At 40.2% G+C, this 13,033-nt stretch overlaps 2 protein-coding genes across 8 annotated transcripts; one reads left to right on the top strand and one right to left on the bottom strand.

Moving 5' to 3' along the window:
* Positions 1 to 104: 104 nt before the first annotated feature.
* On the top strand, positions 105 to 4,270 carry rdh20 (retinol dehydrogenase 20). Its single transcript, XM_044176711.1, has 5 exons — positions 105 to 699; positions 1,812 to 1,910; positions 2,126 to 2,271; positions 2,754 to 2,885; positions 3,644 to 4,270. Exons 1-5 carry the CDS (start codon positions 247 to 249, stop codon positions 3,762 to 3,764), a joined length of 951 nt encoding a protein of 316 aa, XP_044032646.1. The 5' UTR covers positions 105 to 246; the 3' UTR covers positions 3,765 to 4,270.
* Positions 4,271 to 5,294: 1,024 nt separating this feature from the next.
* stau1 (staufen double-stranded RNA binding protein 1) lies at positions 5,295 to 12,867 on the bottom strand. 7 transcript variants are annotated; one of them, XM_044176660.1, is made up of 15 exons: positions 12,668 to 12,867; positions 10,712 to 11,027; positions 10,170 to 10,291; positions 9,899 to 10,043; positions 9,604 to 9,757; positions 9,328 to 9,499; positions 9,122 to 9,217; positions 8,762 to 8,974; positions 8,525 to 8,668; positions 8,257 to 8,427; positions 8,083 to 8,158; positions 7,647 to 7,966; positions 7,418 to 7,540; positions 6,623 to 6,702; positions 5,295 to 6,087 (listed from the first exon to the last, which is right to left on the bottom strand). In XM_044176660.1, exons 2-15 carry the CDS (start codon positions 10,902 to 10,904, stop codon positions 6,000 to 6,002), a joined length of 2,097 nt encoding a protein of 698 aa, XP_044032595.1. In that variant the 5' UTR covers positions 10,905 to 11,027; positions 12,668 to 12,867; the 3' UTR covers positions 5,295 to 5,999. The 7 variants fall into 7 exon arrangements, with proteins under 7 accessions (XP_044032595.1, XP_044032588.1, XP_044032578.1 ...); XM_044176653.1 differs by having other exon boundaries at positions 9,604 to 9,760; XM_044176643.1 differs by having other exon boundaries at positions 9,887 to 10,043.
* Positions 12,868 to 13,033: the final 166 nt, after the last annotated feature.

Genomic DNA, 13,033 nt, shown 5'->3' on the forward strand with positions numbered 1-13,033 from the left:
ATTAGGAGCTCAAAGTATTTCCTCTAATCCAGGAGGAGAGTGTTTAAATAAACCACCGATGGAGGCTGAGGGTCACAGGAGGAGGAAGCGCCAGCTTGGCTGTCTGCATCCTTTCCACTCACACAATCTAACACTTAGTCAGGCAGTAGGGAACACAGCTTTACAGGTAACAGGTATTAAGTCAAATCCACTGTAGGCTACTGAGACATCTGTTCTAACTATCAAGACCATCAGCAGTAGATCAACATGATTTTTCTAATGGACCTCCAGATGATGCTGCTGGATGTGATTTACTTCATCCTGCGCAATTCTGTGCGGGTCATCCTGCGCCCACGCACCAAGCCCATTGACGGTGAGCTGGTACTGATCACCGGATCAGGTGGTGGCCTGGGTCGTCTCTTTGCTCAGGAATTCACTAAGCATGGGGCAGAAGTGGTGCTGTGGGACGTGAACAGCAGTTCCAATGAGCAGACAGCCAAGCTGGTGCGTGAGATGGGAGGTAAGGCGCACTCCTACACGGTGGATGTGACCGACAGGGAGGATGTGTATCGCAATGCAGACCTTGTGCGAAAGGACCTGGGCCGGGATGTTACAATACTGGTGAACAATGCTGGAGTGGTGGCTGGGAAGCGCATGTTAGACTGCCCTGATGAACTGATGGAGAGGACCATGAAAGTCAACTGCCATGCCCTCTTCTGGGTGAGAACTCAGAAGAAGTTAGTTAATATGAAATGTGTTGAAGACATTTCACCAATCACACCTGAAGTGTAGAAGCCTTTCAGATAACTGGGAAACATCCTTAAGACCAGACAGGAAGTCCAGCTGCCATTGACTTAATTAATAGTACTAAATCTCCTATTACCTGGAGAAGGGGTATAGCTACAGTATAGATGTCAGTGTTTCACAGACACATATCTGTGTGTTTACTGATGGTAACTCAGTAGAGGTATTTAGGATAAAACCTCTTACCTGTAATTAATCTGCTCATCCAGAACAATAGTTTTTCTAATTATGTTAAGGGACTAAATCATGTTCATATGTCCTGATCTGTAGCTCTTGTTGTAAATGACAGCCACATATTGATAAGAACTGTGTGACCTTTTTCAGTTGTACTGCAGAAATATTTGATCATGTGTGCCAATATTAGTAAATACTATATCCAAAAAAGGGGAAGAGAGAGAAAAACTTACAAATTTAAATCAGTTGTCAAAGTGAAAAAAGGGTGGCACAACATCAAAACTGTCTATTTGTATATTATATATGTACATTCATATTTTATTAAAATATCATTCCTCAGTGGCAGAAAATCACATATACATTATACAATCAACACAATGACCAAAAATTCAGTCATCGTCTTGATTGCTTGTATATACAGTAAGTGACTGTGTACTGCGCAGACATTGACTGCGTTGATGGTATGCCACCTTTTCCATTTTGGTCCGTGATTAGTAAACACTATTTTTTTTTTTTTTTTTTTTTTAGAGAATTTAGAGAGCTTTAGAGAGCTGGAAATTAAGCTTTTGAATTTCACAATGTATAATCTTTCCAGCATCAGCTGCTATACAGAGCAGGTTATTGTACATAATGTGACACGTGACATGTAAAATGTATTGCGTTAATAGCTTTATCCCCTTCACACTTTGGACTCTAGGATTCCCACAAAAATCCTCTTAATATGAAGCTGCTCATGCAACATAAGCCTCCTTCACAATGAGCAACATTTAAGTCTCTACAAGTCATATGAACACAGTTTGTTGGCTTATAATAACCTGCTGCAATATAACAATGTATGTGTGTGTGCGCCTCAGACAGTGAAGGCCTTCCTCCCTCAGATGAAGGCCCAGAATCATGGACACATCGTGACCATCGCCAGCGTCCTCGGTCTCTTCAGCACTGCTTGTGTCGAGGTGAACCAGGGAGGGAGAAACAGCAGTGCAACACTAAGATATGACAGCTTTATTGTCACAGTCTTTCACACAGTTCTCTGCTTAAGTCAGCAAATGAAGTAACAAATTCAAATGCATATCACAAAAACAGCAGTCGGAGTAGGTCTGGCAAATCGCAACTCCATTTTGTAAACATTCAGACACAGTAAACAAGATTTGATTTTTGTTTGAGACAGGATTACTGTGCCAGTAAGTTTGCTGCAGTAGGTTTCCATGAGTCTCTTGCCCACGAGCTGCTGGCTGAGGAGGTTGAAGGAGTGAAGACTACTCTTGTGTGCCCCTATATCGTGGACACAGGCATGTTTGAAGGCTGCAAGATACGGTATGCCAACAAAATACTCACATACTGTCATTCTCGTCTTTTGCCTATTACATCACATCTCATCATTAAACTGTATTTCCTAGAATCTGAATGGAGTGTTTTAGACCCAACCAAGAATATATCACGAAATATGGAAAAAGTATGGCAAAACAACAGCTTATAATTTGAACCTAACCTGTTTACACAACTCAGACACACCAAATATCCATCATTGTGTCAAGTGAGGTTTTTGCATTTATAAAACTTCTTGCATTAATCGTCCTGAAATACTGAAATATGATACTGGGGTTTTCTGTTCATATTCTAAACTAAATCCCTGTCTACTACTATGCAGCACAAATGCAGCACGGGAATATGAGTATGTTCACTTATGTAGGTGTTCTGTTAAAGTAGCTGTTTGTGTTTGGGCATGGGTTTTCTGTAAAAACGCTGCATACCAACTCATAATTGACAGCCCATTTGTCCTCTGGTGCCACTAATAGGGAGGAAATGGAACTGCTCCTACCCCCTCTGGAGCCCCAGTACTGTGTTGAGCAGGCCATGAATGCCATCCTGATAAACCAACCATTAGTGTGCATCCCTCGGCTCACCTACCTGCCTGTCCTCTCCAGAGCGTAAGTACAAAGCCACACCTTTATATTAACCAAAGACCATAAATCACTTTGGTGACACTTTATTATACAGCCAGCGATTTACATTTCAAGGAATGAATCAGGTACCAATGAAGTACTTATCACTTGCTACTGGTACTTAAATGTAGCTAGCTGAAGAAAACAAGACTATGGGAAACAAGGGAGTAACATTTGGGTATTTTATAGGAATGGAGAAATAAATTATACTCTTAATTATTTTTGTAAATAATTACTTGAATGTAGAAATGGACACAGCCCATATATTTTACATATTCTTCAATAACATATTTAACAAGTTTAGAGAGATTTTTCAAAAGCCCCTTTCCTTACCTTTCTGTACCCCTGCTGTTTTGCTAGCATATCTTTGAAATATGTTACATGTTATATAATTACTTTATAGGTTCTGCAGAATATCTGTGTTGATAATACCATTATCCCCAAACTTCAGTTTTGTTCCCCGGTATTGTACCCCATAGGTACCCAGTATTTAGAAAAAGAAATTTTCTCCATTCCTCTAAAATGTTACTCCCTTGTTCCCCATAGTCTTATTATCTTTCAATGTACCAGTAGGAACCGGTAAATATGTTATTAGTACCTGATTCATACGACAAAATTACACTAAATTTTGGGCTGTATTACTGTTATCTTAATTTTTGGTCTTTTTAAAAATGTCTTCATGTGTGCACTTCCATTAACAGTTGATGTTCAGTATTTTAACTTCTGCACATGTTCTCTTTCAGATTGTTGCCGTGGGAATCCAATGTGGTTACATATCGTTTCATGGGGTCCGACAAGTGCATGTACCCCTTCATTGACACCATGAAGAATCAAGCGTCTAATGTCTCCGTTAAGGTTGCATAATCATACCTAAGTACAGTTAAGACAGCTTTGGGAGTCAAAACCTAAAAATTAAAATCAAATGTCATTCAAAGGGTTTGTGATATATCAGATCATACAAACAAAGAAAAAAAAATCCTTCTGCTTGCGTGGACAGCAGTGGGTCGAACTGCCCAGCTACAGCCAGGATTCAATAACATGTGAATGATAAGAAGCAATGCAGAGGCCAAATGGAAGGGGCTTTAGATTTTGAGACTGATCATTCAGAACTAAATGACGACTCAGCCAAGTGGTCATTAGCTCCCCAAAAACATTTCAGTAATGTTCAGACGAAGTTTAAAGTCCCTTCAAACCGTTTTCACAATAAACCTGTGAAATGACAAACCACTTAATGATTTGTGAATGAATCCTGGACTGACCAAAGGGGGAATGGGAGTGTCTTTAATATCTGTAACTTAACAATGTACCAGAATATTGTGCTGTATTATGTTTACATTAAATAAAATGACTGAAAACCACTACTCTAAAAACACTGTCTGGTGAGAGCAAGTGATTTGTTTTCTGAATTGGAATAGGATTCATATGTATAATAACCATGAATTCTTTAAGAAACATGCTTTTCATTTTCACTCACTGATTCCTAAAAAAAAGTACTTTCTCCCTCTACCTTGTGGATTATGTGCATCAATGCACACACAGTTTTACAATATTGTGGACAAGTGTGGCTAATCTCAAATGACAGTAGTGATACAGTATAACGTAATCATTGCCCACTTGTACTTAATTAAATTTGTTCTTAATTTATCTTACCTGTATTATAGTGTATTATATTTTGATTTGCTTAGTACTTCTATTCCTTCTTTTCTCAAGTGTGCAGTGACGTGATAGTGAGCAGCTGTAACGAAAGAGTTTCCCCTCGGGGATCAATAAAGATTCTGATTCTGAAAATACTTTCATGCAATGGGGGAAGGTATGACTAATGATGAAGCATTTTAACCAGGATAATGTAAGAATGTACTGATTAAAACGTATCCAGTCATATTTATAATGTCCGAGAGTGAGCTTAGGTTTGGGAACCCAAATGAAAATGACAACAGCTACATTTTGCATAAAAAGATAGAGATTATTCACATTTTTCTTGATTTTAGCTTTGTATCAAAGCCAATCACTGAATACCTCATTATATGAATGAAATTGGCTGAAATCTATATTCAAAAGATGTGTTGGTAGCACTGTAAACTGATGCACAAGCTGTTCTGTTGTATTTCTGACAAAGTAGCTACTCGAGAAGTGTTTGCTGTAGTATAAAACTTCACTTGCAGTTACCTGAATGAAATCTTGTTTGTTTTTACTAACAATTTGTTGGACTTGTCCATTTGGAAAATAGAAATTTGTAAAACGTTGACACAATATGATTATATCATCACGATATGATGCCACTGAAAGTTGATAAATGACAATATTGAATTATCGCACAGCCCCAGATAACCTAAACCTTTTCAGTTATATATTCCGCCACTGGCAGGTAAAGAAAAAGACAAGGTAACAGACGTCTTTGTTTTGTGCACGTACGTTTAATTACCATGGGGAGCAGAGAAAGAAGGGCGGTTGACATAAGAGAGGAAAAGAGAGTATCAGGGAAACTGACGCAACAGGGAAACGTCCCTGCCACACACAGCAGAGACAACGTTACATTACATCACACGCTACATTTAGTCAGAAATTCTTCCCAGCCCTACATGGTAATGTCGATAACACTGGTTGTTGATATAAAGCACTCTAGGAAAATCAACAGAGGTTCGCCAGCTGCACCCTAGACAAAAATGAGGTCCAAACCTTTTCAAGATCTTGATTAATGTACTACCTCAGCAGGGGATAAAACATAAAAGACTTAAAAACAAGAGTTAGAAGGTCTCACAGAGAGGAAACAAGTTCTAGGCAAAACAAAATACAGTTCACAGTTAAACGCTTCTTTTTTTTCCTTCCATCAAGTAAACCCCCAACTCATTGACTAGGATGCAGCTACTTTTTCTACAACGCAACAAAATAAATAATGTGTACAATTAAACAACACCAAGGGAAATAAACTATTTTTTTCCTATTAATCTTGTTTAACTGTGAACATTGTGGAACAATGAATATGAACAGTGATGGTTTAGAGCCTACAGTGCCAAAAGCTTCCTGTAGCTTCTAAAGCGGACTAAGAATGCAGTGTCTGAGTTTTCTCTAGTGCTTTTACAGACAACCAAACCTGATCATCTAAACAGTGCCATCCAGGGTCTGTGCCAATGTGCTTGAGTTAGTCTGTTTGAGGTGCAAGTCACCTTCGATTTCCTGCTTGCCACACCTGTGGATAATAAGTCACATATAGTGTCACTGTTAACAGTTAATCAGCCCCAAAATATCCCTTTGATGGCTGTGTTTATGTGCACCAGTGCTTATTCAGTCTTAATGTATTCAATTTAATTTACACATCCCATGGAAGTATTTACATGTATTTACATCGACTGCCCTGTTTAGACAATAAACAATCAGAAAAAAAAAACATGCATAACACCAAACCAGACTTTTGAAAAGATAAAAGCCTGTTGAGTCCTTGAAACTGTTACTAGCTTATTACTGTGCTTTTAGTACCCAAACAACAGTTTAATCAGAGTATGCTGCATCCAGTTATTAAGCAAAAACTTAGTCTTCTGTTTAAGTTTCAAAAATGAATAAATTATCTCCTAAAGATCCCTGGGAAACATGCAGCACTTGGAAAATTGGTAGAGATCACCGGTAAGTGACAAACAACAAAAGCCATTTTGATTATTAGTGGAATGAGAGGCTTATTGTAGACACAGCTATAAATAAGTGGAGAGAAAGTGCTTGTCACAGCTTACCGAGAAACTGGTCCATTTCCTGTCCTTTCATTTGGCTGCTGGTCCAACTCTGAGAGCAACTTCAATATATTCAGTGCAGCCTGTAGAGGTGAAGAACAGTATAGGTTACACTGCAGTGACCATTTTTAAGAGGCAACTGCTACTCAAGTGAGTACAACTCTGTAAAGTAAAGCTTCATTTTCAAAGGAGTGGGTGTCCTGGAAGCAGCCGGCGCACAGCTCCCATTTTGGGAACAACTGGGTGTTTGTTGTGTCATCGTAACGGTGTAAAGGCATCACATGTCAGCCTGCCCTTAACGGCAACTGTCCTCTCTTTGGTCACCCTCACATGGCTACACTTACCCTCCTAAGATTTATTATTAATCCACTTCATGGTATGTTCTTGAAATAAAGTTAGGAACCTTGCCTATATTGTTGAAGAAACTGCGTATGTGTTCTTGATAAAGTTGAAGCAGAAGAGATCCCCCTTCTTTCCCATGAAGACAATAAACAATGATAACAAATCTACTTTTCACAGTGGTCTAAGTCTGTTTGACCCACTGATAGCCACTTGTATTCAGCCTTTTTTCCCTCTATTGGTTATCCTTTATCAACGATTGCCTGGTCCTTCCTGAGGCATCCAATTACTCCCACATTTCTAATTTGTGGTGGTTTTCGGCTGGAACTTTGTCTCTTCTCTTATAGCTAATGTAGCTCCCACACAATGTGATGCCTCGCATTGTAAGTTTTGACAGATGTATTGTCAACATAAGGCTGTTAAAAAAGGAGTAAAAAAACAAACAAAAAAACAACTCACCATATCACGACAGGATTCTACATCTTTCCCAATCCCATGACTGATGAGCGGTGGCTGGGAGGAGCAGTTAATCAGTGACACAAACTCATTCTTATTGTTTTTGGGAAAATCTTTGTATTCCACCTGTAAGCAAATAGAATATTTCAATTAATTTTTACCATTTTTAGTCTAAATCAAATGCATGCACACTAATGGTCTTATTGAGTTCACCAAAGCAGAACATGGTTACCTGCAGGCCCTGCACAGATGAAAGATAGCTGAGCTGTTCTGAAGGCCTGGTGATGGGTCCATGGGGCAGTTGGTTCAGGTTATTTTTGTTCTTTAGGATAGTCTCAGCAGTCAGGGATGTCCCTGCGTAAAGCAGCTCATTGGCAATCATGGCAGTGATTGTGGCCATGCCTGGGTTGGGCATTGCTCGACTGTAGTCCTTGGCCTGGGATCCTTGGCAGACCCCGACTGCTTGAGCCACCTCAGGGACCATGGGTAGGATACCTGCAGGCAGCTGCTGGTGGCTCAGGTAAGGCAGGCGGAAGTCCTCCTCCTTGGAACCTTCAAAAGAAAAGCACAATTGTAAGGGGAACATTATCACAACAGAAATAACATAATAAATTCTACAAAATGACCACTGCCAAATATATGAGTCTAGTAGATTTATTGACACTTACACAATGCCACCTCCTCTACAGACCCAGGTTCAAAAAAGGTCACTTTGCGCCCATCACCAGGTTTCTTCACTGGGGTCTAAATATATAATATATACAGAAACAATATATGTACATGATGGAATGAAGGTTTATCGCAGATATCAAAACTTGCTTGATAAAAAGGTGTAGCTGTACCTTTTCATCAGTTTTGAGTGCCGGTTTAGGGGGCTGAGGCTGAGGCACTTTATATCCCAAGAGATCCAACATTTTCTCTGCTGCGTTCCTCTTGGCCACCTTCTTACTAGGTCCCATTCCCTCTGCAGACTGGCCGCACACCGACACCTGTACCAGAAAACATTCAGCAAACTGAACTGAATGAGTGAGAAATTAACAAGCAGAGGAAAACAGAGACAGTTGTTGCTTAAGTTATGCTATAGACATGCCTCAGTTGCTGTCAAATCACCTGCATGACGAACTCCCTGCGCCGAGGTAGACCTCTCTCTGTCACCATGCTGTACTCTGGTTCCTTCTCCTTCTTGGCCTGCTGGATCTGAGCCAGGCGGCTGATGGGATTCATTCCCTGACCATATTCTGGGCTGGTCTGCAGCTGTTGGTGTGACAGGTTAACCATCACCACTTAATGAAGAGTCTTGTACTGTCTGTACTGATTATTCTTATTCCAGCTCACAGGTTACATTACCTTGATGATGGATTTGGTTTTCTTTTTGATGCGTGGCAGCGTCTTTTCCACACTGGGTATATGGGGTAGCCTCTTCAACTCCCCCAGCACCGCTGCTGCTGCCAGCTTCTTGGCAATCTTTTTACTCTTTCCTTCGCCCTCTCCAGCGAACTCCCCGACTGTAACACACACTACAAAACTCTTCATGTGGGGAGGTCCTTCTTCCTTTAAAACCTGGAAAACAACAGTGACAAATCATGACGTAGAGAAGCATTCCTGTTCTATTATTAAACTTGATAAGAAACAGTCATACATCTTGTCTACATATCACTGAACGGATGTATTCCTATTAACAATTCTAAAAAGAAATGTGTAAGTTACCTCAAAGTTGACAGGTAAGTTGCGTTTAAGTGCAATTTCAAACACTTGACTGATTTCTGATTTGTTGAGGTTCTCCTCCTCGGGCTCTCCGTTCATCTGTCAAGAGCAGGAAGCATATTAAAGAAATAATAGCAATAACTCTGAATAAAATTGCACAAAAGGCTTTCTAGCGCTATTTCATGCAGAGTGTGCGCTTATTTTCTCACCACTGGCAACTGTTGCAATATTGGCTCCTTGTGCAGCACTTTCAGGGCCTTGGCAGCAGCATCATGTTTGGCTAACTGCCGTGTGCGTCCCTTCCCAATAAACTGCTGGCCTCCGATGGAAAGCTCCATGTGGTATAATACTGGTCCCACTGGAGGAAATGGGTAGTAGTACCTGGACACAAAAAGAAAGTCAAATGCAACTGTTTTTTCCATCTCAAAAATAGACTTCATGAAATTATTCAAAATTAAGACAATTTCAAAATGAAGGAAACTCACTGTTGCATAGAGCGCTGGTAAGGTCCTGGAGCCCGGACGTTGTAGTTGAAGTTTTGTGGTCTCATCCCCGGGTATGGGTCGATGGGTTTATACATAGGCTTTTTACCAAGTTTCATACATAGTGCATTTAACTCCATGGTATGTGTCATGCCATCTGCTGTAAGGCCAACACAAAGGAAACCAAAAAACAAAGAAATAACTACACATGCGCAAACTCTTTTCTGCAAAGTGTTAACAAGCATTAGAAAGAGAGACTGCAACTGAGCCAGTGGGAAGAGCCCACCTGGGTTCTTGCCTGTGTTGCGGGGCATCCTCACGGTGGGCTTGGGAAGTGTCGTCTCTTCAAGGGCGGATGCAGCAGCGGAATGCTGGGCTTTCTTGATGCTGGTCCCCTCTGCTTCCCAGTGCTGATCTCCCAGTGTGAGCCTAACTGAGAAAATCTGAGAGGCAGGAAACAGAGTAAATACAATATTTCCTCTGTCACTAGCATGAAGTTGTGACAACAGAAAACAGCATATATGAAACTACATGATTAGTTTGTTTGTAAAAATTAATCTCAAAAGTACCTTGGAGTGAGCTGGTCCTTGCTCACAAAGCAGCTTATACTCAGGTTGGATCTTGTTGAAACGGGCTAACTCATTCACCAAACACATGGGGGTCTTCTCTTTAGGGTTTGCCATGTTAGATACTGTGACAAAACAAAAATTAGATCAGAAATACTCATAACTAAGCAAAGAGACATGTTCATGACTGTAAAAACAAAAGGTTGCTGCTAGTCACAAAGTCTCACAGCAAATACAGTCAGGAAGACACGCAATGCTTGATAAACCTTAGAGGCATAAAATCCTAAATATTTCAAATGCAGTGACTGTGAGGTACAGAGAGACCACCATAGACAATGTGAGGGAGGGGTTTGAAATACAAAGTGTGAATCCAACAAATACACACTGTATGCATTTACAAGATTTTAAGGAAAATTTAAAAAAAAACGTGACATTTTCAACCATAAATGCTAAACAAAAGGTAGAATTTACTGTGCACGAAAAAAAAATTGAATGGCAGCAATGAAAAATAAGGTTTTTTAACAAACAAATCAATAAAAACAAACCTGTGGTGGTATTGTAGGGAGTGGCTGAGCCAGCGGGGAGAGCAGAGCTCCTGATGGGCTGGCTGGCGCTCTCCGAGGGTAGAGTGCCCGAGGCACAAGGGATACTGTAGCCAGGCTGTGGCTGCCCCAGCTGCAGTGGGGCTGAAGCAGCAGGCATGGGGCTAGCCGGACACTGAAACTGGAGCTGGGACATCTTCGTTGGTCTAGCTTAGCAAATTGCAGGCTGAGGTCTAGATAAGAACTGTGTAGTGCAGCAATGGTGAATGCCGAGATGGGGAGGAACTGTTTATTGAGGAGGTCTGAATGTAAGCTCTGCCTGGAAAGTGAGGAAATAAGATGACTAGCTAAGATGTGCCCATTTCAACATGTTTAGAAAATGACAATGTTCAATTCATCTAAAAAAAAAAAAGAAAGAAGATCAACGATACTGGAGCAACTTTCAACCTTGAAACTGATCATAATCTTTAAATAATTATGATAGTTAAAACAGAAAATAGGACTACAAGCTTTTAATACAATGTTTGACATTTGATGAGTGCTAAGAATATTCTGGTAAGATTTAAGCTACAAAAATCTACTGACATGGTTTTCTAGATAGTTTCAGTATAGTAAAAGTACAATGCAGTCCAGATGAAAGCCTGGACAACAGGTAAAGCAGTTTTCTTACTACATGACAAAAAGTAGCAGGATCTGTATAATAAACATTAAAATGAATGTTTCTGTTCAGCTCTGGTTTCACCACTGTGGTCACTGGTCACAATCGCATAATATTTCTATCCTTAACCTTTGTGCAAAAATTGCACATGATTTCTATAATATATTACAGCTGTGGCAGTAGTGAGAAAGTTCATTATGGAGTTATTAGATTCAGTGTGACTCTAATGGACTTACAACAAGTCAAATTAATTTAATAGCAGTGCAGGACAAGATGACAACTATGGGAGCTGAGTGCCTTTTACAAATTTGTATTTACTAAAGCATTAACAACATTCATGCAGTTGTCAAAATACTGTATATTTGGTAGTGATTTGTGTAGGGTCCCAACACAGGACGCGACCCCGCCATGTCAACATTAAAGAGGCAACTTTATTTATCAGTCCAACGAGAGAGACGACAACCAAACCATGTAACCAGATGGGTGAACAATACTGCATGTGACGTGTTGACAGGGTTAACCCCCAATACTGTTAGCCTGGCCTAAATTATTTCCTTACCCTAACCCTTGTTGCCAGTTAAGGATGCTGCTGATCCAAAAACTTAAAAATGATTTTGTTCTCTCTGAAGATGCACGGTTGAAAAGTGTCACAGTCTGGGTGTTGTGGGCCCTTCGCTGACTGATTTTAACACAACTAAAATTCACATGCACAGATTTTAACGTGTACCTCATGCTACTACATGTTGGCTACACAATATGAACTACCTTGTTAATAAAAGTTCAACTTAAACATTTGCTTGTTTTATAAGAACATTTACCGGCAAGCTAGGTAGCTGTTAAATACGGAGCTTCAACCGCTTGCAAATGTGCAAAACTTATAACAGAATATCTCTCACATCACTGGGCTCGTATATTTCCTAATGATTTGACCAACTGTGTGAAAAGGTCTGTGTAGCAGCAGAAATTATGTCATTAAATAGCTCTAAATGAAAATCAGGCCGCCGGGTAGCTATAGGAGCTCTCTCAGAGGACCACGTTAGCTAACTAGCTCACTAGCTACAGTGGCAAGGATGGACATAACGTTAAGGGGACAACCTCTGTAAAAAATTAATCTGAGCACTTAAATGACTGTAGCAATGGTGTCTTCAAGAAGATGCACTCACAAATCATTAAAAGCAGTACCTGACACTAGTTCATTTGCAAATTAAACGTCTCATATTTATTCCCAGCGAGTCTGGGACCAGCCAGTGAAATTGCTAGCTAGCTAACCCCGACAAGTCCCTGCACAAAATAAACCTCACCTCGTCGTTCCTTTTGTTCAGTTTTTAGTTACTCCATAATACACGTTGATTTACTATCGTTTGCTTTTGCTAGTGGCCAGTTTCAAGAGCCAGTCTATGCTATTTTTATATCAAAATACGGGCGGTGAGGAGATGGACATTGGGAAAACAGGGCAAACACTAAAGAGAATGGCCCTATCTTGACTCTCTCTTCAGGAAGTGACATCAACAGAGAGGAAGTACTTCCAAAATAATGCAGCATTTGGTGGACAGTGAAAAGGCATCACGCATTTCTTCGTATCACAGAGCAAATGGGCAAGAACAAGCACAAAAGTAACGCTTGTTGGGGACTAATACAAATAAAAATAAATAACAATAAACAGTATA

Source organism: Siniperca chuatsi, linkage group LG2, assembly GCF_020085105.1.
Source record: "Siniperca chuatsi isolate FFG_IHB_CAS linkage group LG2, ASM2008510v1, whole genome shotgun sequence".
NCBI classification, from domain to species: domain Eukaryota; kingdom Metazoa; phylum Chordata; class Actinopteri; order Centrarchiformes; family Sinipercidae; genus Siniperca; species Siniperca chuatsi.

Excerpts from the sequence above, each read along its gene's own strand:
- rdh20 (XM_044176711.1), top strand. The coding sequence starts at position 247 with ATGATTTTTCTAATGGACCTCCAGATGATGCTGCTGGATGTGATTTAC. Across the intron at positions 2,272-2,753 it reads TTTGAAGGCTGCAAGATACG|GGAGGAAATGGAACTGCTCC; the intron begins GTATGCCAACAA and ends TGCCACTAATAG. Across the intron at positions 2,886-3,643 it reads CTGCCTGTCCTCTCCAGAGC|ATTGTTGCCGTGGGAATCCA; the intron begins GTAAGTACAAAG and ends GTTCTCTTTCAG.
- stau1 (XM_044176637.1), bottom strand. The coding sequence starts at position 10,904 with ATGTCCCAGCTCCAGTTTCAGTGTCCGGCTAGCCCCATGCCTGCTGCT. Across the intron at positions 9,500-9,603 it reads TACCAGCGCTCTATGCAACA|GTACTACTACCCATTTCCTC; the intron begins GTGAGTTTCCTT and ends TTTTGTGTCCAG. Across the intron at positions 8,428-8,524 it reads GCAGGGAGTTCGTCATGCAG|TTTGCTGAATGTTTTCTGGT; the intron begins GTGATTTGACAG and ends CATTCAGTTCAG.